The 25,251-nt window shown below is 40.4% G+C and overlaps 1 protein-coding gene across 18 annotated transcripts in view; it reads right to left on the reverse strand.

Annotated features, from left to right (window-relative positions):
- ANKS1B (ankyrin repeat and sterile alpha motif domain containing 1B) overlaps positions 1-25,251 on the reverse strand; it is a 286,179-nt gene that overhangs the window by 27,078 nt on the left and 233,850 nt on the right. For all 18 annotated transcript variants that reach the window (XR_015743859.1, XM_087934636.1, XM_087934639.1 and 15 more), the window contains 2 exons: positions 7,386-7,493; positions 4,938-5,117 (listed from right to left, as the gene is read on the reverse strand). Coding sequence is in view for 17 of the 18 variants with exons in the window: in XM_087934636.1 (XP_087790762.1) it covers positions 4,938-5,117; positions 7,386-7,493 (288 nt within the window). In the remaining variant the exon portion in view is untranslated. The remainder of the gene's footprint in view (positions 1-4,937; positions 5,118-7,385; positions 7,494-25,251) is intronic.

The raw sequence follows: 25,251 nt of genomic DNA on the forward strand, positions 1-25,251 counted from the left end.
TTCTGTTTTATGGAATGAAGATGCCCTCTTTACATATATCTTGAATGCTCTGCAAACATCCAAAGCATGCCATTTCTTTTCCAATTCGTGGGTTAGGATTTGGACAAAAATCTGGCTATACCAGTTCCTGTGTTCTGTGGAACAAAGAGTTAACTTTCAGAACAAAGGTGGGATCTAATCTCAGGACCACCCTGTTATGGTGGGAAATGCAGAGGTCTGCCCTTACCAAAAGCGCTGCTAGCTCCGAAACTCTTCTAGCCAATGTGATGGCAAACCAAGAAGGCCACCTTAATTGTTAGAAATCGTAGTCCAATTGATCTCAAAGGCTGAAAGGGAGTTCCCGTAAGAGTCCACAGGACTTTAAACAGGTCCCAAGTAGGGTACCTGTGGACTACCAGAGGTCGCAGATTAAAATCCCCTCTGAGGAGTCTACAGATCAGGGGATGATGAGAAATGGATTCCAAAGTCCCCATTAATAAAACAGAAGGCAAAGCCGCTACCTGCCTGAGGAGAGTATTAGGTGAGAGAACCCTGTCCAGACCATCCTGGAGGAAGTCCAGAATGTCACTAATAGAAGCATCCATAGCCAAGCAATTAGTCTTACTACATCTAGCACAAAAAAATCCTCCAAGTAGCAGCATATATGCAATTGGTAGGTGCTTTCCTAGATGCCTGGATCATTATGACCCTTGAAGAAAATCTGTTTTTTGGCTAACAATCCCCACTCAATCTCCATATGGCTAGCTGAAGCCCTTGAGGCTCTGGGTGCAAAAGTCCCCGCTGGCTGAGGGTAATCTTGGACAGGGGGGATCCTCCATGGACATTAGGTTCAGCAGATCTGTGAACCGGGGGGCAATGTGGGGACAGGAATAGAACCTCCAAACTCTATGCCAACATCTTCCTGATTATGGCCGGAATGAGAGGAAGAGATAGAAATGCGTACAAAAGACCCTCTGGCCACTGGCACCGAAGGGTGTTGATCCCCTCCACCCCTGGTGTTGAGAACCTGGTGAAATACCTGGAAAGCTGGGCATTGTCTGGGGAGGCAAACAAGTCCATGCCCAGGGATCCAAAAATCCCAGTAATCTCCCTGAATAGATCTGGATGGAGACGCCATTCCCAGTGGCTTGGCTTGGTTTAGCTAATTGGCCTGTACGTTGTTGATCCCCAAAATGTGCTCTGCCCTGAGAGATAGTAGATACTTCTCTGACCAAAGACCTAGTCTCTCTGCCTCCTGAATAAGAGCCCTGGATCTGGTTCCCCCTTGATGATTGATGTGCGTCTCCCTCCAAAAAAATCCTGGCCCTAGAATAACTCTGGAGGGGGGAGAGAGCCCTCTGCAACCCTCGCGGCATCGCCGGATCCCTGGGAACATCTTCCAATCTCCTTTACTGTTAAATAAAATCAGCTTGCCAACAATAAACTTGAATTTTTAAAACTTCTCAGCAAGAGGGAAGCAAAAACACGACCAGTTGATGAGTGGACTGAGTTGAAATGCAACGAGGCAAGATTAACAATTGGCAGACTGTCATGTGACGAGAAGGCGGAGCAAACTCTGAACTAGACTCATGCAGCAGTCTAACAGAGGAAGTATTTAATACTTGCTATTTCTATCGGTAAGGAAAACTATATTAAAGAAGAAGCACCCAAGGTAATTTTGCATGCAAGTGTCAAAAATGAATTGTATTCTCTAAGCATATTCAGGGCAATAGCACAGAAGGAACTCAGGTCCAAAATGAGAAATATATAAAATATGTGAAAACATTTTACATGCCTGTTTTATAAACACTATTAAATTTGAAGAGAGGGACAATTATGCTTTATTCCTGTATCAAGTAAAGCAAAATTTTCATCCTCTTGCTTCATGATCAGAGTTTCAGAGAGTTTGAATATATACATTTGACTGAGATTGTAACCTGGGAGGTCAGAATCTGACATCCTTCCTCCCATGTTGTGGATACTTCATCCATTTTGAGCATTCCACAACTGTTATTTGGATAACAATAGACTCCATAAATACTGATGCATAGCCTCTCTGTTTTGACCCAGATATCTCCTCTGAAAAGGAAGCTCTAGATTATGCATAATTTATTTCTTTAGGGGTCCTATTCAGCTTCATGAACTTTGAAGGAATACAACAGAAAACACAACAATGTGCACTTTATAGTAAGTATTTTCAAAATTATTATTTTGGATGCAAAATAGTGCAAGAGACAAACCATATATTACAATAGCTTCCTTCCAAATCTGTTAGTGTGTTGCTATATTTTGTAAGTAGAGAACCAGAAGAGTTAGAAATTGGCTAAGAACACTCAAAAACACATGAAACAGCAAAGAATTTTTGGCTCTATTAGGTATCTAATATCTAACTAAAAACTGAAGAATAAATAATCAAGGGAATGTATCAGTATAATAATTTTTTTCTGCATGCAAAAATTATTCCGATTTCCAAGTATTTATAATTAAAAAGACCATAGCCAACACACTTTTTGGAATTCAAAAGAGTATAGCTAACATACTTTTTTAAAATTTGATTTTGCTTTGGGAAAGCCTGTGTAAATAGCTTTTATATGGCTTAATATGCTTCATAGTGAGTGATTTGAATGATACATAAATTTTAATGACAGTGGTCATAAAGTTTAAGACATCTGCTCAGATTTTCCTAACACCTGGTTTTGGCAATAAGATTTGTGCAGCTTTTTTTAGAAATCCCTTTTTAAAATCTGAACTATGCTTTCAGATCTATCCATTTATATTCAATACCCGTTTTTAAAAAACTCTCTATTTTATATATTTTTATGAGCAAGAAATTCAGATGTCAAAATAATTAATTAAAAAAATAAATTATTAAAGCATTGGCGGTTCTCGTATTCAAACTCTTTAACTGATGTGTAAACGTTTTTAATAATGTACTTTATCTGCAGTTTTTAAAGCTGTCTTATATTTTGGATAGATTATTCCAGTTCTTTCGGCTAGAGCAGGGGTGGGCAAACTTTTTGGCTCGGGGGTCTCATTGACTTTTAAAATTTGACAGACGGGCCGCCACCTGGTGTCGAAATGCCTGTCATTACAAGTCAAAATCAAATGAATGCAATCATTCAATCATTCACATCAAACCTTAATACTGTACCAATCTTCGGCGGGCCGGATTAAAAAGACCAACGGGCCAGATATGGCCCCCGGGCCGTAGTTTGCCCACCCCTGGGCTAGAGATTAAAATGAAATTCAATTCAGCAGGAGAAAATAAACTGTTCTTTTGAAAACTGAGAGATAAAAGACAATAGAATCAAGGTTAAGGTCACAGGTGCTATAAGCGCACCAACGTGCCTACCGTCCCTGTCCTATTGTTTCTTTTTATTTTTCTTATATGTATCCTATATGTATCTTATATATATTTCTTATATGTATTTCATGTAGTCATAACTATGTTTGTACTTATATCTGTTATCTTATAATCGCTTAACAAAATAAATAAATAAAATACTTGAACAAACATTGGATGCCACGTCAAGTCACCATCAAACTTTGTGACTTCAACTGTGACCTCACATCTATTGAAGGTGTTCATAGTTTCTGATGGATACAATATGGTTCATGATAGAGGACATCTGTCATTCTATGCACTACCAGACAATAACCTACATAATCCAAAGGCAGTTTTGCAGATAGGAACTCAAGTATACTATCCTTTAGATTGAAATCTGGAACATTTTTTGATCATATGCTTATATGTTTGCTTTATTGTCATTAATGGACTAATCATGTCTAGTTTAAGACTAGAAAATAAACTGATTTTATATAAATAATTTATTATATACACCGGAAAGCCTTCAACAAATCCCATCACAAATTATCTAAAAGTGTAGATAAGAATCAAGAATTCTGACCTGCAATTAGACTGCAATTTGTTCCAACAATTCACAAGAAATTCACGAGAAATGGTCACTATGTGTCCCAAGTGATTTTCAGCTGTACTAGCCTATTTCACATGTGTGAAAGTCTTTTCTATGTCAAAAAATATTTCCCTCTCCTTGATAACCACAGCATACTCAGACAAACTGAAAGAAGTCCACCTATCTATTATGAGTATTCTGTGACATGCATTCCTGAATACACAAGTCATGTGGGCAGCAAAGAACAGTTTCATTCTACACTTTGTCAAATCTGTTTGGGCTAAGCCATTTTAGATGACCTACATGAAAATGTATTGCTACAAAATTGTTTTTAAAGTTATTTCACAGAGATAGACAATATTGTAGTCTATAATTACCTCTATTCTCCTTAGGTAGTAGAAACTACATCATCTACATAGAAGAGTGAAGCATATTATATGTTTGAATCAGAATAAATCATCATGATAAGCTGATAACCACCACACATCACCACTTACTATCACTATCTTAAGGAAGAAAAGAAGAATGAAAATAAAGCAAAATAGGTCAGTGAATATTCAGGGACAGCAATGTTCTCATTATCAATGGGAAGAACAAAACCAGAGGGAAAGGCAGTGAAATAAAATAGTGTGGAAGAGGATAAGGATTACTGAATGAACCATTCCATGCTGCAATATCTTGTTGCGCCTCTGACGAGTTTCCAGACTAACAGTTATCAGATGGCTAAGCTGTATCATTCAAACAAAAGAGATAAAGGTTTTCCATCATGAACAACAAAAAGTAGTTCTTTTATTCAAAGGCAAGTAGATTTTTTTTTTCATTTTATTCACCTCCCAGGATTGTTCAGGTACAAATAACTGTAAGTTTACAGAATTCTATAATGCACTGGGAAAAGTGTACTTTTCTGAAAAGAATTAAAAAGATAAAAACTAAGAGGCAAATTCGGCTGGAAAAAAAATCGAACACCAATTTCTAAAAGATAATGCTAGGGACACAAACATTTAAAAATACCTTTCTAATGAATATGGAATTTTCCAACATTACCTGTGCCATTTGTCTTTCCAGTTTTGACCGAGGAATATCATCAAAATAGCTGTCATTTCTTCTTCTCCTTGCATCTCCCTGCATGATAATGTGTGGTATATCCAGGGAGCCACCAGTAGTATAAGTACTTTGGCTGAGCGAAGGAGACAACTGGGGAGGAGTGTGATTACCACTGGGTTCCTACATCAAGTAAGAAAGAAAGTAGAAGCATGAAATAAACATTATTCTCAGCACTCTAGCTCAGCATTTCTCAACCTTGGCAGATATGTAGACTTTAATTCCCAGAATTCCCCAGCTAGCACATTAATTGGGGAATTCTGGGGATTGAAGTCCACATATCTTCAAGCTGCCAAGACTGAGAAATTCTACTCAAGTTAACCATGCAAGAACCGCTGCACTGTTTAATTCATATTAATAACATGGATGAAACAGTCTGGATATACTCAATTCTGGGTGCACAATAGTTCCATTACTGGTCAATGTTTAGAAATGTAAGAAATTCATAAACTTTAAATTGACAGCAATAATTCAGTAACTGGAATGCTCACTTCTTATAGAATTTAAAGATCTTTCTTTAAATATTACCATATAAGAGACATCATTAGAAAAGCTATACGCATAAAAGAAGTCACATATAAAGGAATTACTTGTATTACTGAAAAGACAGAAGGAAATCATAAAGCTATCAGTGATAACAATGATTGCTCTTCAAGCACTTGAAGAGTTTTCATAGATCAGATATTGCCAGAGTGTAGGACATGAAATAAGACACTTATGAACAGCTAGTAAAATTTCAGTTTAACAATACAACAGTTTTAAACTGCTCTCAATGACAGTGCTTTGTCACTTGATTCAGTGTCATTATAAACAAGTAGTGAGATCTCAATATGTGAGAAGGCTAGAGATGTTAAGATCGTTAAAACTGGTTTCCCACATGGGTCAAAACTGACCACATGTCTAAATAACCCTCCCAATACAGGTAGTCCTTGACTTACAACTAACATACTTTTCAGAGTATAAGATGCTCTGAAGTATAAGATGCACCTAGCTTTTGGGGAGGAAAACAAGAAAAAAAAATCTGCCTCTGCCTCCCAGGAATTTGCCTATTTGTAGAGAACAGCAAACAGCCTGGTCAGCTTCAGCACAGCCTGATTAGCACAAGTACCTGATTGTCGGTTCAAATTGTCTCCCGACAACCAGCTGTTGCAGGCTGCAGGGATCGCCATCGCCTATTGACATCTCCGTGCACTCAATTTTCGACCTCTGCATCCCATTTTCCACACACCCCATTTTCTGTCCATTCCGATGCTGCCACCCGGAATGGGCCAAAAATGGGGCATGTGGAGGCCGAAAACAGGGCATGCAGAGGCGGCAATGGGCAATGGCAATCCTTGCAGCCTGAAATAGCTGATCGTTGTGAGGCCGATCCAGCTGACAATCAGCTGCTTATACTAATCAGGCTGTGCTGAAGCTGACCAGAGTGTTTGCTGTTTGCTACAAGGAGGCAAATTGCTGGGAGGCAGAGGCTGAAGGGTGGGGGTCGGCAGGTGGGCAGGGCTTTGGCAGCATTCACTATATAAGATGCACAGACATTTCCACCCACGTTTTTTTTTGGGGGGGAGGGTGCATCTTATCCACCGTAAAATAAAGTATTTGTTTAGTGACCATTTGAAGTTACAACTGCACTGAAAAAAGTGACTTATGACCTTTTTGCACAGTTATGACCATTGCAGAAAGAATAGTCTGTAATCTGTAATAGCTTTCTTTATTATTTGAAAAGTAATAATTAAAAGCAAATAAACCTCTTTCCAATCTCCAATAAAAAACAAAATTGTATTTATATAACAGACAGATAATATATAAACATTACTAAGACTGAGTTTGTACCAAAGAATAGCAACAGTAATAAATTAATTATTTAATAAAGATTTAATTTTATTTTTTTTGGCTGTTTTCCATTATTTTTTAACCTTTTCCTAGCAAAAAAAAAAAACATTTAGGAAAGTGGATTCAAACTCCATGATTCACTTAATGAGTGTGTGATTCAAGGTTTAGGACTGCATAATTATCTTAATGAGTTACATAATAAGAACTGAAAAATCAGGTCAAGTCATGTGGTACCTCAATTTATGCCCACAATGATTAAAATTCCAGTCCCAATTGTGGTCATAAGGATTACCTGTTTAAGCATTCAACTAGCTAAATATGAAGATGCAATAAAATATGTTTTTTAAAAGCCCAAATTCTGATTTTAATTATCCCTCTTCATCTCATCTCACAAAGCAAGTTCTGTTGACTATAAATCTAAGCACCCTTATAGAAATTTACAAATGTAATAATTGTCTGAATGGTGGTAAATTCAGTTATTAAATAGTCTCTTCTTTGTGTTGGAAGATACTATGACTTACAATGTATGCTTTAGATATTACAAGGATTTGATGAACCTACCCTGAGGGTGATAGAACGTGGTGGTTTCTGAGGTGGCTCTTCGTGAAGTCTGTCTCCCAATGAGGCCAAAATGCGTTTTCTATGTCCAAGCAAGCTGATTTTTAAAACCTGGAAAATAAATGTTTCAAAAATAATAAATCAATTAAGAACCTTTTATAGAAGTGTGCATAGAAGTGTGCATAGCAAACTACGACCAGATTATCATCCATAGTGCTTAAGTGCAGCATATATTTATACTTAAGAATATCTGCTTATGGGAAAAGAGGTGGGGAAAAAATCTCAAGAAAAATCCAAGATACCAACTGAGACAAAGGCAAGCAGGTTGAAAAATGTACTGTGTCAGAAAGGCAAAGTAATAACAGCAGAGTTTTGAAGTTAGTACCTGAATAAGTACTTAGGATCATTAGGATCATTTTCATAAAAGAAGTTGAAAAAATACAGAGAGGCATAAAACAGAATGATAATTGCTTGGAATGACAAAATGAGGTTGCCTCTTGAGTATCTATCATCAAGTCATTTTTGACTCCTGGTGACCACACAGTCAAAATCAACTTGACTGTATATTTAATCAACCAATGTAGAGTAAAGCTCAAGAATAATGGGAAATTATTATAGAATATCAGAAATAATTAAAAATCAAAGACATGCTTGAATTCATAGGAAAATAGACTATAATTTCAGTCATTCATCTAAAGAAAATTCGTACTGGACATTTTGGCAAGATGTAAAAGGGATTTACTATTTGACTTGGGTACATACCCAGAAATCTAGAATGTTCATTGCACATTGCACATTCATAAGTCAAGAAAACAAATTTTTATTTTTTTTATTTTCATTTTGTTTATTTGATTTGTCAATCACTTACAAGATAATAGGTATAAGTATAAACATAATTATGAATACATGAGATGGATACATATAAGAAAAATGAAAAGAAACAATAGGACAGGGACGGTAGGCACAATTGGTGCACTTATGTACGCCCCCTACAGGCCTTTTAGGAAAGGGGTGAGGGATTGGGATTGATGTGTTCATATGAAATATTGCTTCCTTATTATAGACTATTTAACTGATATCTAGTTCTATGATCCAGTAATTATATGGTTATCAGTCTAAAGAGCAAACAATGAAAGTTACCATGTTATTTCTAGAAAAAAAATCCAAATTCCAAATATAACTAGACAATTATGTCCAAAATTTGAGGAAATCAGAAAAACAAATCCATAAATCATATTTATGCTGGAAAGTGTGATGCAGTCAATACCATGCAATATTATACAATATCATGCAATCACTCAATAAAGAAAATCTGGGTGTGGTACAATATCATTCAAACTACTCAAAAATGAAGGTTCTCTAAGAATTCAGTTTCAATATGAACATGGTGAAAACAGATAATATGGGAATGTTACATTCAAACAACAGAAAAAAGCTTGTAAGAAAACATCATAACACACTAGTTTTCAATAGGAATTTCACCACATGAAAAATTAAAGGACTGAACTGATAAGTGTTTACAGTGAATGAAAGAAAAATATCAGCAGCAGCAGTAAATCTAGAGACCAAGCCCAGAGATTAGGAATAGAATTAAATGTAGTCTAATAGTTTGCAGATCAATGACAGTATGGAAGTACAGGTAATCCTTGATTTACAATCATTCATTTACTGATTGTTCAAAGTTACAATGGCATTGAAAAAAGTGATTTATGACCAGTTTTCACATTTATGACCGTTGCAGCATTCCTATGGTCATGTGATCAAAATTCACGTGCTTAGCAAGTGGCATGTATTTATGATATTTGCAATGTCCCAGGGTTATGTGGTCACCATTTGTGACCTTCCCAACTGCCTTCTCATAAGAAGAGTCAATGGGGGAAGCCAAATTCACTTAATGTTGACTTAACTGCAGTATTTTACTTAACAACCATGACAAAAAAGCTTGTAAAATGGGACATGACTTACTTAACAACAGTCTTGCTTAGGAATGGAAAGGCTGGGCTCAATTGTGGTCATAAGTCAAGGACTTTATGTATGTTATACAGCCCTTTTATTTTCCCCCAAATTTCTCTTCCCAATTTTCTCCTCTCCATGTTGCTCTCCTAAAGTCAAAATTTTTAAATATATCAATATGAGAAAAACAATAAATTGTATAATTTATTTATAGGTAAGAGATGATAACCTGTTTAAAAGAATATGCTATTTAGGGGGAGAAAATGCATTCTTTCACACTACAACTTGACCAATTAAGTCCACTTCATATTGTTACAAAATGCACTATGATACTGAATAAAATAGTAAAATAGACAAAATAGTGCAATATTATGTAATAAAATACTGAGTGGACTTGAAACTCTATTACTGTCCCCTCTACGCCTAAAGAGAAGAAACTGCATCCTGCTAGACGCCTCATGTTGTGCCTGTGTTTGTCCTAAAATGTTTGCTCTATGTTTAATTATCTGTGATAAATATCTGGAGTGATTATGGTGGAATATGGAGATGACTACCCCAGAAGAATGTAACAGCAATAATCAGTACAGGTATTATTTCTATGAAACCAATTGGATGTGCCCATATAGCTCAACTCATTTTTTACCCATTTAATGCACATGAGAATATACATTCCCATTCAATTTTGTGTAACCCAAATCTGTAACAGGTCAGAGATAAGGGAAAGAAGAGTTCATTAATAATAAAGATAACCTGTACTTCACTACTTCTAACATACTATTTTTTTTAAAAAAAAAATAAGAATTTGGTGGCAAGGCTACAGAAGTTCTAATTTCTACAATACACAAAATCAGAGCTCTGACTGAAAATTATATTTTAAAAACATATTTTACAGGAAAAAGGGAAAATGCACTCATTCTTGATGCACTATGGGCAACTGACAGTTTTATTAATGAAGAAAGATTATATAATCAAAAGTAAGAGGAAAATGAATCAATAACATCTGTAAAAAATTTCATATTATCTTTTGCTGAGTATAAAGTAGAATGGCACAAAATTATTCACTACAATATAAAATTCATTGCTAAAACCGTGATTAATAATAAATTAGATTCAAGAAATTTACTGTGTAATTTAGATATTAATTCAGTATTCAATATTACCTCTTAGGATTTTATGTATGCATAATTTTCCTATGAACAGCAACATTAAATTGATTGTTCTGTTTGCAAAGTAAATTAATGCTGGGCTCCATTAATTAGGGGGCAATTACTGAACTAGTTAGAACATATCCAATTTGCATTATTTAATACAAGTTTCATACAAGCTTGCAGAGAAGACGCCAGTAGGAAATGGGCAGGTCCTTTTACAGAAAATGTTGCCTTTATTCATACAAACAAGCTATTACTCCAACTATGTAACTGTTCAAATCATTTTAAGCTTATATCATTGAAATGGAAGACATTTGAATCTAAGAAAAAAGAAAAATCTAAAATGTTCCGAAATTCTGAAATACCAACTGTTTTTAAAAACAATAAATCCACACTATACTGTTTCTCTACTTGCAAATTATTCCAAAATATGTTAACGCTCCATATGGAATCATCACACCTGCCAAGTTCAGACTGCGGCAAATACAAAAAGAACACTATGAGGTAATCAATGCTGCCCTCAGCCAGCCAACAGGAGAGTCTGTAGATTCGTTAGACAGTTAGTGCCCCATCTCCTGAAGCAAAAGTCCTCTCAGGATCCACCTCACACAAAAAGGAGAAATAAATCACCAGCCTTCTCCAAATTCAGTCCACGTTATTTGGAGGCAAAGTTTTGCTCAGACTTTCAATGGCTTTCAAGACATTATTCCTTCTGCATATCAATTCTCACTCTAAGTTCTAATGTAGCATAACTTTGCAGGCATTCTTCCATCAGAGAACAACTAGCCCCATGATGGCAAACCTATGGCACGCATGCCACAGGTGCACACAGAGCCATTTGTGTGGGCACGCAAGCCACAGTGAAACTTACCTGTACTGTGCATGGCGCACCTCCCAGTTGATTTTTGGCCCATTTGAAGCCGTTTTCTCTCACCTGGAGGCTCGAGGGAAGCCTCTGCAGCCATGGGAGGCTGAAAAACGAGCCTTCTGGAAATACCGTAAGTGTCCGTTTCAGCTTCCGGAGGGCCTCTGGAGCCCGTTTTCGCCCTCCCAGAGGCTCGAGGAAAGCCTATGCAGCCTCAGGAGGCCAAAAAATGGGCCTTCCGGAAATACTGGACGTGCCGAAACAAGACTGTTTTCAGCTTCCTGAGGCTCCAGAGGTTTCCCCTGAGCCTCCAGGAGAATGAAAACGGCCTCCCCCGGGTTCCAGAGGCCCTCCGGAAGCTGAAAACAGGCACTTCCAGTATTTCTGGAAGGCCCATTTTTCGGCCTCCCAAGGCTGCAGAGGCTTCCCTCAAGCCTCTGGGAGGGAGAAAACGGCCTCAAATGGGCCAAAAATCAGCTGGGAGGTGCACACATGCACAGGGGGGCAGGACATATTGCATTGTCAGTGCCAACACGTGTTTTCGGCATACCACAACAAACTGAACTAGCCCAATCCTGGAAAGAGAGGTGGGGTACAAGATTTTGCTGCATACTAACAGTAGGTAGAACCAAGTCAAGTAGGCAATTGTGTGAAAAAGTGCAAGATCATTTCACTGATAAAGTTACCTCTCAAACATACTAGAAATCTCCAAATTCAAGCAATGGGATGGGAGAGTGAAGCAATTTTTAGAATTGGGAAAATAGCCTGGCTCAAAGCTTCACAGAGCTTCCATAGTGTAAATCATAAGTAGAAGTTCTGCAATTTAATCTAGGAAAAGAATAAGTTTGGCTGCCCAAGATGAGAATGGCATGGGAATCATGCAAAATCAAGGCCACAAGAGTACAAAATTTGTATGTGGAATGACTCCAAGGCATTTTTTTAAAAAAATACAAAGAAATCAGTTTATCAAAGCAATTTAAAGTATTTTTGTCCTGTCTGTTAATTAGGATAAGGATTTTCCCTGCATGAAAGCAAGCTGTTATAAAGAAATAAGAAAAGCAAGAAATGAACAAGATTGGTCAAGCAATTTCTGGAAATATTGTTCATCCTTCAGAAGAGTCTATGGAAATTCTCAGTCATCCAGGTCCTGGTTGTCCCAAAGGTGCTTTTTTCAAGGGGCAATTGGACTTTCTGGTTTTTCTTGGAGACATTTTGCTTTTCATCCAAGAAGCTTGTTCAGCTCTGACCGGATGGTAGGGAATGGAAGGATTTATGCACCTTTATACTTTTATGATTATATTTCTGACCCCATCAAAAAGGTTACAGAAGTTGGCCAATACAGGTAGTCTTGACAGATGACATTAATGGAGTCTGCCCATTCATGTCAGAAGTCAAGGACTACATTAAATGAATCCTAACTAACCCTAACAAATGACCTCTCTGTCCCTGCTTTCCCCAATGCATTTGTTAAATGAAGATGCAGGTCATTAGGTAGATCATGGGGTGACTCAGGGATGGGAGAAATCGAGGGAGGCCTAGTGCAGGAACAGGCACTCCCAGGAGGCCTCCCCCACCCTCTAAGATATCCCATGCTCTGCCTCCTACCCCTTGGTTTTCCCAAAGCCCTATGGGCCTCCTCCATACCCCACCACCATTACCATTCACTTACTTAATGATAAGGCCAGGAAGTCAGGGTAGAGAAGGCTGGGCCACATGGAAAAATCCAGAAGAAGAAATCCAGTCACTTTTGCCTTCGTTGCAATCCTTTCCTCTCCAGCCAGCGTAAACTACTATGATTTCCCCTTAGCTCTGCTGGCGCTAGTTTTACACTAGTGGCGCTAAGAAGAAATTGTAGTAATTTACTCTGGCTAGGGAGGAAAAGATTGCATTGCCATGGAAACAAAAGAGATCGGATTTCTTCTTTGCTCTACTAGCGTAAGACTAACATAAAGCTAGCGCTGATAGAGCAAAGAAGAAACTTTATGTCTTTTGTTTCCATGCAATCCTTTTCTCCCCAGCCAGGGTAAACTACCACAATATCTTCTTAGCGCTACCAGCGTAAAACTAGTGTGGCGGAGCTAAGAAAAAAATCATAGTAGTTTATGCTAGTGGAAAGGATTGCAATGGAAGCAAAATAGGCATGGTTTCTTCTTAGCGCCACCAGTGCTAGCTTTACATTAGTCTCACGCTGGTAAAGCAAAGAAGAAATCCCATCTCTTCTGCTTCTATGGCAATCCTTTCCTCCCCAACCAGGGTATATCACTACCAATTTATGCTAGCTGGGGCAAAAGGATTACAATGGAAACAAAAGAGATTGGGTTTCTTCTTCTTGACTATGCCATGTGGCCCAGCGAGAGAACCGCCTTCTCTCTGCTGACTTCCTGAGCTTGTCAAAAAGTGAATGTTGATAGGGGAGTGGGGGTGGGAAGAAATGCATAGAATCCAGTATATTGGCATACTGGGTTCTGAGGGCCTCTGAGGACCAACCCGGGAAAAATGGGACTGAAATAGGTGGATGGGTGTACTGCAGCATCTCTGGAGTTGGTCGTAAGGGCAAATGATTGGGAGGGGGGGAACTCCGAAATTTCTAACTTTGAAATAGATTCATATTTAGTATTTGGGATGTGAATTGTAACTTCGAATATTCACTGAATGGGCGTTGGTATAATTACCTGAGAACGCCCTTTCTATCTACGCTGCAAGAGAGTCCAGGATGGGTATGATTCCTCCCGTCTGAGGTCTTAGAGCTGAGTCTGCCACTATATAAAAAGCCAGCCTCTAGCTGGCTCTCCAGCTTTTAGGCGAAGTTGCATGACAGACATAAGGTGCATCTGGAAGATAAAACATGACAATTAAATCACCCCCCACACACACCAGGACCAGACGCCCAAGAGTGGGGCTGGACTCTTGCAACATAGATAGAAAGGGCGTTCTCAGGTAATTATAGTCCAGGATGGGACATACCAAAGCCTGCATGTCCACGAGAGGGCCATTGTCTGGTCCCCTCACTCTGACTGTGGGACAACCTTCTGTAGGATCCGTCGTCCAAATGCTGCCTCAGCGGAGGCAAATGAGTGCAGATGATAGTGCTGTATAAATGGTGATGGGGACGCCCAGGTAGCCATCATGAAGATTTCCTCAAGTGACGCTTGGGTATTCCAAGTGGCAGAAGTAGTAGCACTTCTAGTGGAGTGGGCTGTAACGTTCTTGGGCACCAGCAGGGACAAAGTCTGGTAGGCTTTAGAAATACATATTCTAATCCTAATCGTAATAGATGGGGAAGCCTTACTCCCCAAGGATGAGGGCTGGAAAGAGACGAACATTGCCTCGGATTTCCTAGAGGCTGCAGTACATTTGATGTAGATACAGAGAGCTCACCTTATATCCAATGTATGCCATTTGTGCTCTAAGTCATGGTGAGGCTTGGGGCAAAAATCTGACAACACAATGTCTTGTGCATGATCAAACCAAGAATTCACTTTGGGAACAAACATAGGGTCCAGTCTCAGAACCACCCTGTTCTCACGGAACATGCACAGGTCCTGTCGAACTGAGAGTGCCATTAATTCCAACACTCTCCTGGCCGAAATAATGGCCACTAGAAAAACCCACCTGAGGATCATAAATGGAAGAGACACCAAATTAGGAGGTTCAAACAGGTGTTCTGCAAGGGCTTGTAACACTTTAGGGAGGTCCCATGTGGGGTACCTAGGAACCACCGGGGGGGAGATTAGAAGCTCCCTTCAGAAACCTGCAGACTGACAGGTAGTGGGATAAGGATGAGTAATTTTCAACACTGATGACAGAGCCACCACCTGATGGCAAAGTGTGTTAGGTGCTAACCTCTGATCCAGCACATCTTGAAGTAATGTTAACACATCTGCAACAGATGCAGAAGAGGGGTCTCAGGCTGACTTGGAACACCAAGTATATAAGACTTTCCAGGTAGCATCGTAAATCCGAGTAGTGGAAGATTTACGGGAAGCCTGGATAGTCTCTACCACCCTGTCCAGGAGGTCAGAGATTGCCGCTCAAATGCCAAAAAGCTAAGCGAAACCACTGAGGGTCCGGGCAGAGTAATATTCCTTGATGGAGGGAGATCCTCTTGGCTGGAATCCTCCACAGCTGGCCTACAGACAGATTCACCAGGTCAGCGAACTAGGGTCTCCTGGGCCAATGGGCACAGGAAGTAGTAGCTCCGCCTTTTCCTCCAACATCTTCCTAATGACTGTTGGAATGATTGGAAGAAGGGGAAAGGCGTAGAGGAGACCTGGAGGCCATTTGCTCCGAAGAGCATTGGTCTCCTCTGCTTCCTGGGTCAGAAACCTGGTGAAGAATCTGCTTACCTGAGCATTTTGAGAAGAGGCGAAGAGATCTACTACTAGAATTCCAAACCTGCAGGACAGAACCAGGAACAAGGAAGGATGGAGACTCCACTCCGATTGGTCGATTCTGGACTGACGCAACCAATCAGCCTGGGTGTTGTTGACCCCCAAAATGTGGTCCATGCCGATGGAAAGGTGACTCTCCATCCACCACCCCAGGTGTTCTGCTCTGGACTTGGTCCCGTCTGTTGATATGTGCCTTTGCAGCCACATTGTCAGTCATGACCAGCACGTGACAACCTGCCACCCTGTTCCGGAAATGCTTCAGGGCTAGGAAGATGGCCCTGAACTCTAGTCAATTTATGGGGCAGGCCCTGTCCACCTGAGACCAGGTCCCCTAGGCTATCTCACCAGCTAGAAGGACCCCCCAGCCCTGGAGGCTGGCATCTGTGGTGAGCAGGATTCTGTCTGGTTCCATGAATGGATGCCCTTCCAGACCGTGGGGGATTGCCACCACCTGAGGGAACGAAGGATCTGTAGTGGAACCTGAACCCTGGTGGAAGAGTGGTTGGTTCCTGCCTATTGAAAAGGCAGCAGGAACCACTGAAGAGCCCGGGCATGGAGACAGGCCCAGGGGACGATGCCAATGCAGGAAATCATTTTACATAGAAGCGTGGACAGGTGGGCCAAGGGAACTGTGCACTGACGTCGAATCGGAATGATGAAGTCTTTGAGGCTCTCCTCGCGCTCCGGGGATAGAAAGACCTCACAGAGTGATGTATCGATGATCACGCCAAGATAAAGCAATCTGGTTGATGGAGAAAGATGGCTTTTTTTGAAGTTGATAGAAAAACCATGGTCTTGCAGGAACTGCAGCGTGATGCGGAGGTCGCGATAGGCCGATTGCAGTGATGTCGACTGGATCAAGATGTCATCCAGATAATACTGGACCCTCACTGGAATCGCTCAGAATGAAGCCACCAATTCCGCCAAGAACTTGGTGAAGACTCTGGGGGCCAATGAAAGCCCAAAGGGAAGGGTCCGGTACTGGAAGTGCTTGTTCTGGTAACAAAAACGAAGAAACTGGCAGTGATGAAGCCAGATAGGTATATGGAGGTATGCCTCCATAAGGTCTATCGAAGAGAGGAGATTGCCCTCCCGAATGCTCTGTACAATTGAATGCAAAGTCTGCATCTTAAAATGCCTGTAAGGGATGAATCTGTTCAAAACTTTGAGGTCGAGGATGGCTCACCATCACCCCGAGGCCTTTGGGATCACAAAGAGGCAAGAGTAGAAACCTAGCCCTTGTTGGTCCACTGGAACTGGCTGAATGGCTCTGATGTCCACAAGGTGTTGAACGGCTGATTCCATCAGGGCCCGTCACAAACTATCCCTAGATATCGGACAGGAGACAAAAAAACCTTGAAGGTGGGAGAGGAACTCCAGTTGGAGGCCCAACCTCACCGTCCTGAGCACCCAGTCATCCAATGTCGACCCCTCCCATCTGGAGGCAAAGAAGGCCAAACATCCTCTGATGGGTGGTGAGAAAGAGCATTCACTTGAGCATCAGAAAGAACTACCTCCTCCTCCTCGAAAGGGCCATTTACTAGAAGTCTGCTGCTGTCTACCTGCTGCCTCAGGAAGCTGTTCCTGACAAGGAGAGAACATTCTCTAGTCCCGGGAGAAATGAACAGAGGACTCGGAACGGAAGGAAGAAGGTCGGTAGTACGGAGCGGGACTTCTTCCCCGCTGAAGAGAGAACCTTTCTCTTGTCCCTGGTTTCCATCAAGTATGGCTCCAGAGTATCGCCAAACAACTTTTCTCCGGCACATGGAGTGGAGGCTAGCTTCCATTTTCTGTAGGAATCAGACTGCCCATTTCACAGCCAAAGGAGCCTCCTACCAATGACCCTAAGGCCCTATATGCAAATTTGGCCGAATTCAGTGTAGCATCCACTGTGAATTCTGCTGCAGCAATTATTTTGTTTAGGTCTTGATGTGACGTAAAATTGGTGGTAGGAAGCCGATCTTGCAGCTGGCGCAGCCATCGCAGAGATGGCCTTGTGAAAAATGAGGCGATGTGGAGGCCCAGACCGCCAAACCGCTGCTTGGTAGGTGCGCTTGAATGTTTGCTCTGACCTTTTGTCCTCCGCCTTGAGTATGTCCTCTGGCTCAGGGGGGTGTGCCTGATGTTGAGAACGAGGCAACCACCGAGGCATCCACAGCTGGAACCAGGGCAGCGTTGACCAAGGAAGTAAAAACGCTTGTCATGTGATGAAGGCCGAGGCCCTGCCCCAGGGAAGGCACACTGCTCCTTAACCAAATCCAGAAATAACCGAGAGGACAAGAGTACCTCTATGTGGACCACTGGCTTTGAGAAAAGAGAGTCATTGTGGCCAGATGAAGCCACTTGGGAGTTCTAGAGCCACCTCCTCAGGATTTAATTGGGCTGTGACAAGGGCCCTGCACAGAAGCGGTTTGAACAGAGAAGGTTTAAAAACTGCTGCTGTGAGGGTTTGATTAGATCTAAGCCCCTCTTCTTCAGATAAATTAGGATCCCTGATCTCCCCCTCCTCTTCCTCTGGCATGGAGGAGCGACTGTGTTCAGAGGGGTTGGTGTAACCCCTGTCCTCATCGTCACCCCATCTTATTGGGTAGATGGGTAACTGAACTGATGTCTGGAAATCCCCCTCTGAGCTGTGGGGACCCCTTGGGAGTAGCCAGGAACCAAAGACTGCCCCCTAAAGGGTGGAGGAATTGCTGAAACCCCTCAGCTAGGCCCTACCTGATGGCCACTGAGACCATGTCTTTGATATCATTAGGTCTGCCCCCTGTGGGGTTCACTGGATGTAGGCCTGCAGCAGTGGGGGTGTAAGTAGCCTCAGGCCTAGGCCTCCCTGAATTACCTGACCTGGTGGGTAAGAGGGACATGAGCCCCAGGCAGTCTGTCTGAAGTTGGGCCCAGACCTGCTTATATCCTGGGGTAAAACTTCCTCCTCCATCCTCTCTGGAGACCAAGCTAAAAGATGGCTAGCAGAGCTAGATTCAGCCTCCTCCGCCCTAGCCGTAACCTCTAGGCAAACCTGCACTTCCCCTGACTTAGAAGCCTGTTGGATCTGGTTCCTCATCTGCTCCAGTGTCTTAGCAAACTGTTTTTCCAAGGCAGCATACCTTCTCTTCTCAGACCTGAGCTTGATTTGGATGTCTTTTGCGGGGTCAGGGGCTTGGCCCTGATCTTTGCTGCAGCTTTTCTTTTTGCTGAATGGCCTCTTTGTCTTCTTCTTTTCCTACCTGGGGCTTCTTCCAGACCAGAGGGGTCCGACTGGGCCATTCTGCTCTCCATCCTTGAAACAGGACAGACACAAGGGGTGTTGGGAATTTCCCCTGTAAGAGTGCTGCCTGTTGCATGGGCCAGGTGAGCTGAGATAGCTGTGAGGCCCTAGTAATGGCCGCTCATCCAAAACAAAATGGCCAACTATCTCCTAAAATAGCCACCCACCACATGCGCTAGCCTTGGGGTGGCCTTGTCAACTCACTCGCTCCTTAGGCTCTTACCAGGCCCCGAGCGATCAGTCAAAGGGAGAAACAGCTGCGAAGTGGCAACCCAGAGCTCTGAAAATCAGCTGTGGAGTGGCCAGAAACACGCTGTGCAGCCGCTCTTTGCGACCGAGAAACTGCGTGGGAGGCTCAGCCGAATGCTCCCTATAGTCACAGCTCCTCCAACGGGCAGCGCCAAATCCTCAGGAGAGCAGATCCCCACTCTCATTGAAGCACAGCTCCACTGGAGCCCTGTTTCTTTCTTTTAAGGCTTTTGAAGAGATCACTATTGCTGCAGAATATACTAACACGCTTTAAACTCTTTACAATGCTTCCAGCTGGGGAGCCAGCTAGGGGTTGGCTTTTTATATAGTGGCAGACTCAGCTCTATGACCTCAGAGGGAGGAATCATACCCATCCTGGACTCACGTTGCAGCGTGGATGAGAATGGCCTGTCATACTTCAAGGATTACCTGTAGGCAGTAATAGTCAGAAAACATAATGTTTAGATAAACATTGATCAAGACTCTCTGGGGTATAATTAATTCTGCTTTGAATAAAGCTTAGATGATTTCCTAACAATGTCTCCTACAAGATAGCAATATATGCGTATCACAAATTAAGAAAATTGATTTTTTATGCTAGCCAAAGTTTTAATTTTAATTTACTGACTGCAAATATTAAAAATTTCATCAACTGTCGGTTATTTCAACTCCTTTTCAAATGTTTGTCATCTTTCATTGTTCCTCATCCCTGCAATTCTGCATTTCTCTTTCAAGTTGCTTACTCTTTTCCATTCATTTTCCTTTTGTACTCAGTTGGAACAGTCCACACAGATTTCCCTTCTTAAAACTTATTTGTCTTATGTCCATTTTATTCTTTGTTTTGTTCCATCCTGCACAGTTAGAGCACTTCAGTTGGAATTCACAACTTACTCTGCACTGAATCTATTTGAGGAAGGAAGAAAATGAAATCAAACTTATAGCACAGAAAGGAAAGGAAAATAGTACTATTACTATTACTATATAGAAAATAGTAAAAGTACTACTTTGTTTTCATATAATAAGGCCGGGTCTTTTTTTTTTTTTTTTGAGCCCCGAAAAAATGGCTAGGCTGTTTTTTCGGGGGTGACTTAATTCCCACCCCTTGCATCTTCGGGCAGGCGGGCAGCAACGGCTTGGATGTTGACCTCGGCGTTGGTGGGGCACTTTCATATCAGGGTCAACACAGGCAGCACCATATCCGGGTGTGCAACAAAAGTACTTCCTAATGGCAAGCCCCCCCACCATTCCCCCCCCCCATTTCGCATGTTTTAATATAGGCCTTAATTTGGGGAGAGGGGCTTAATTTCATTTCATGCCTATAAAACATGCTGGAACTTCCTATTGGGGGAGGCCATATTGTTGGAGAAACAGGGCAGGAAGAATGATTATTAGTAATTCAGTGTAACACTGCAAATTTAAATCATGATTAGACAGAACATATCACTATCTATGACTTATGAAAGGAAACATGTTATTTTTAATGATTGTTTAGTTCGTAGGCAGATGCTGTTTTCATGCTCCCATATGTTCTGTTGCAACACTTCCAGATGCTATTCAAACTACTGCACAGCCCTAACTGTTATATAAGCACCTTCTTCTATCGGAAGCCAGTATACTGGATAAGCGTACCTACTTCATGTCTGCACTTAGTACATATCTCAAAATATATCTTCTTTAGTAATTAAACTTTGTTCCATAATCTTGAAAGAATGTAATGAACAACTGCTAGAAAGTTGGTGTGATATATAAAAGGTACAATTAGCAAAGGTTCACCCCTCCAAAGATATCCTCTAGATTTCTTAGGACTCCTTAGGACATTTGGAAGTCCAAATACATTCTCTTGTGCACTACCAATCACTTACAGTTTAACTTTGAGAAATCCTGGAGAATTTGTAAAGCCCAAATGACTGGAAGAGAACAAATATTTTCCCTATCTTCAAAAAAAGGTAGGAGGCGCAAGGGTTCAGCTGTTAAAGGCACTGAATTTTTCAACTGGAAAGCTGACAGCTCAGATTTAGATGAGATGTGAGTGCTGTGGAACAGGATGAGTTCCCATTCCTGCCCACCTAGTTTGAAAGCATGCAAATGTGAGTAGATAAATAGGTACCACTTTGGTGGAAAGGTAACAGTGTTCCATATGCATTTGGCATATAGCCATGCTGGTCATGACCACAAAATGTCTTTGGACAACACTGGCTCCCTTGGTCAAGAAGCTGAGATCAGCACCAAGCCCTAGAGTCATATACAATGGATCCCCAACCCCTGGACCTCACCCAATATCGGGCCTTAAGTTGCTTGGAACCAGGTCACATAACTGGCGGGCGAGCACATGCACACATATCCCCACTTGCATGAGCAGCAGGTGACTATGTGAGCACATGCTTCATTTGCACGAACAGTGCATCCACATGCATACCACTTGTGCAAATGAAGCTGCATGTGCCTGCTTGCCCACTGCTTACACGGAACCATCCCTTTTCCCCCCACCCCCTGCCTTTCTGCAAAACCAGAAAGGTTGGGAAACTGTCATACATGACTGGCAGGGAAATGTTTAGCTTTACTCAAAAAATGGTGAGAAAGAAAAGCCAACAAACTGTAGTACAATCAGACTAACATTACTTTCTGGGGATATTTTAGTACAGATTGAAAACAGTTCATTAATTTCCATAACTGCTCATGAACAAATCATGCCAGATCAACCTTATCTTATGCTTTTGATCAGGTAACTTACAATGTTGTGGGAATGCTGAAGTCTTCAAAATAGCTTCCAACAAGATATTCCAAGATATTCTGTTTAGCAAGCGACTTAAACAAGGGCTGGATGGTTGGACAATCACACATACACATATCTGGCCTAAAAATAATACTCAAAGAATGTTCATCTATAGTTCTTCATTGAATTGGAAAGATATATTAACTTGGGCGCTGCTATAAGGAACAGACTTTCATCTTTTATTTTTCAGTGTTTTCATTAACTTGAATGAAAAATTGGAGGAAGTACTCATCCACTCTGCAGTGGGCACAAAGTTGTGTGGGACAGCTGAAATCCTAAAAAAGCTAAACAAAATTCAATATCATTGTGGTAAATTTTAGAAAAATTGGCTGAAAATAATAGAATGAAATTTAACAGAACAAGTGCAAAATTCTTCACTTAGGAATCAAACTTCAAACACTAAGGTATAGAATGGAGGAAACTGGGGTTCATCATTGTACTTATGAAAACATGTACTGTAATAGATTACAAACTGAACATGAGTTAATTGTGTGAGGAGGCTATAAGAGTGTTTTTTGCTCTGGATGGGGTACAGGACCAGGTCCACAGTATGGGGTACACTTTCACGGCTGCTGCTAGGGAAGGTGTTCCCAGCTTTAGCTGTTGGAGTCCTTTTTTGAGAACAAGCTTTGACCATAGTGGTTCATCTCATGTCTCAATGTAGTTCATCCATTTATACCTCAATGATAGAAAACCCCAAAATGTTTTGCATGAGGACTAATCAGAATCCATAGTTGGTACTAAATGTAGTGGTTTGCCTACTGGTGGGTAAGAGTTGCTAAAGCTACATAACACCAGTTTTTAAGGTGTTGCTTTAGTTTCCGTTAGGAGCTGGCAGTTGGGTACTATGACAGTGCTAAGAGCTAGTGAAGCTATAGTACATCAGGATGCCTGGTTTCCCCTGCAGGGATGGTCAGTGAGAACAATGGGAGGTCCCTGGTCTTGGAGGAAATGGGTGGATGGGGTGACTGCATGTAGCAGTCAATAAATGGGGGCTGACTGCCAAGTGCCCAAATTTTTTATCACATTACGGGGGGCTGGCAATTATCATAACTGGCATTTGTTCAGTGCCACAGTAACTTTGAATGATTGCTGAATGAATAGTTATTAAGTGAGGACTACTTGTACCCTCAGATTGAAAAAGGGCTCTAGTAATCCCAATATAATTTTCCACATCTTTTCTGTTTGGGTAGTAAAAAATGATAAATTATAGACAGTTAATGAAAGATGAGAATGTATCCATACTCTACCTAATATTAAAAGACTGTGCAATTCTCATTAAGTCCAGGTATTCCATTTGATAAGAGAAATTAAATCTTGGTAAGTTTCCGATTCTTCAATTATTTTATAATGGAAATATACCAATAAAGTATATTTAACCATTAAACAAATTTGAAAGTTGCTAGTTTATTTGCAAGGTATTTATTGAAGTTTTAACTACAACAAGATGTCTTCCTAAAGTCAATATTTAAGTTAGATCCTTATATATTTCATTATATCCAATAATTCAATTCATAGCTACAATAAACATTACAATCAGTCTTGCAGCATAGTCCAGACAAATAGTATACCCAGCAGAACTAGCTCTATTTTATTATAAGCTTACATTAACAGAATCTTGAAATTCTGAAAGTATATTTTCCTTTCAGCTTTACAGGGAACCTTCTGAGATATTTGTCATGACCATATTCCTTCAGCTCTTCTCTCGTCTTCTAAAATCATTCCACCTACCATTACAATTCCCGAAGCAAGCTATAAAACTGGCACGTATCATATTTAAGTTTCAATAAAAAGCAGATTGAGAAACACTAGCTAGTCTTATGGACTGTAGTAACCTCATGTCATCAGTAGTCTGCAAGTTTTTGTGCCTTTAAGTGTTGAGATTTGTATTGGTCAAAATATTTATTTATAATTCTATAAAATCTTCAGGAGTAGATATTATTTCTTGATTTATTTATACCACTTGGTTTGATTTTATTTTTTAATTTTATTTCCATATCTATTTTCCTTCAAAGATCCACATTTAACATTAATACATTAATGGTCCTATATTCAGAACCTCTCATCACCTTCAGTAATTCTCTAAATTTTTCATCATAAATCATATTTTCATATTCATTTCTCAATCATGTATGTGTATGAACAAACCTACATTTAAATCATATGTTTTAAAATAGCAGATGTTTTCCTAAGCCATTTATTAATTTTTTTAAACTAAAGTTTCTTCTTGGCTCTCTGAATGGCCCAATCACTTTTATCTGTACTTTTTATCTCAATCCCACTCATTCATTCTGTCACCTACCAGAATAACATTTTTTCTGGATTCATTCCGAATGTTGTACAGTACAAGTTTTCCCCCAAATACCAGTAGGGAATTTTCACTGCTGATTTGAGAGTAGCATGTAGCTATCACCAAGCTTTGAATTTCTAATTTCATGTATACCCACAACAATCTAGTCATAAAATGACTAAAAATTAACATTTAGAGAACACACACCATCAACAACACCTTTAATGTAAATGAATTCACAAAATCAGAACAGAACAAAAGACTATCCTTCCTGGATATTCACATTAGCAGAGAAAACAATGGCAAATCACAAATCCAAATGCTTTATAAAGCAGCCCACGCTAACCAAGTACTCTACTACCATAGCAACAACCCAAGAATATCAAAAGAAACTGCATAAGAACTCTATTGAAATGAGCAAAAATGCATTGCAGTAACCCAGAACACCAGAAAGCAGAGTCCATTTATATATTTTGCAATGTAATACCCACGCAACTTCATTTAAAAGAGTCTATCTATACAACCAATCAATCAACCAATCAACCATTACAACTTACAAAAAGGATACCTCTTCTGTACATCAAAAACATTTCAGAAACCACCAGTAGGTTGCTACAACCCTTTTGTAGGCATTACCAAAGCCTAGACAGCAACAAAGCAAATTATAGATTCAGTAATTAAAGGCAAAATAGATTCACAGCAATCATTTACTATGAAAAATATTATGCAGGACAAAGAGGCAGAATGCATCCATGACCATCAGTTGGTGATCAGAAGTCATTATAAAATTTATTTCACAGCAAAAAAAAGTGTTCAATCACTTTTCAACTAGAAAGCTGTACTGTATACGTTTTAAATCAAGATACTTTTAAGAATGCAAGAGAATTATCAGAAGCTTTGCATTCCAATAACTATCAACATACGGGGGAGGGACT

This window comes from Pseudonaja textilis, chromosome 5 (assembly GCF_049901715.1).
Source record: "Pseudonaja textilis isolate UNSWEBS1 chromosome 5, rPseTex1.2, whole genome shotgun sequence".
NCBI classification, from domain to species: domain Eukaryota; kingdom Metazoa; phylum Chordata; class Lepidosauria; order Squamata; family Elapidae; genus Pseudonaja; species Pseudonaja textilis.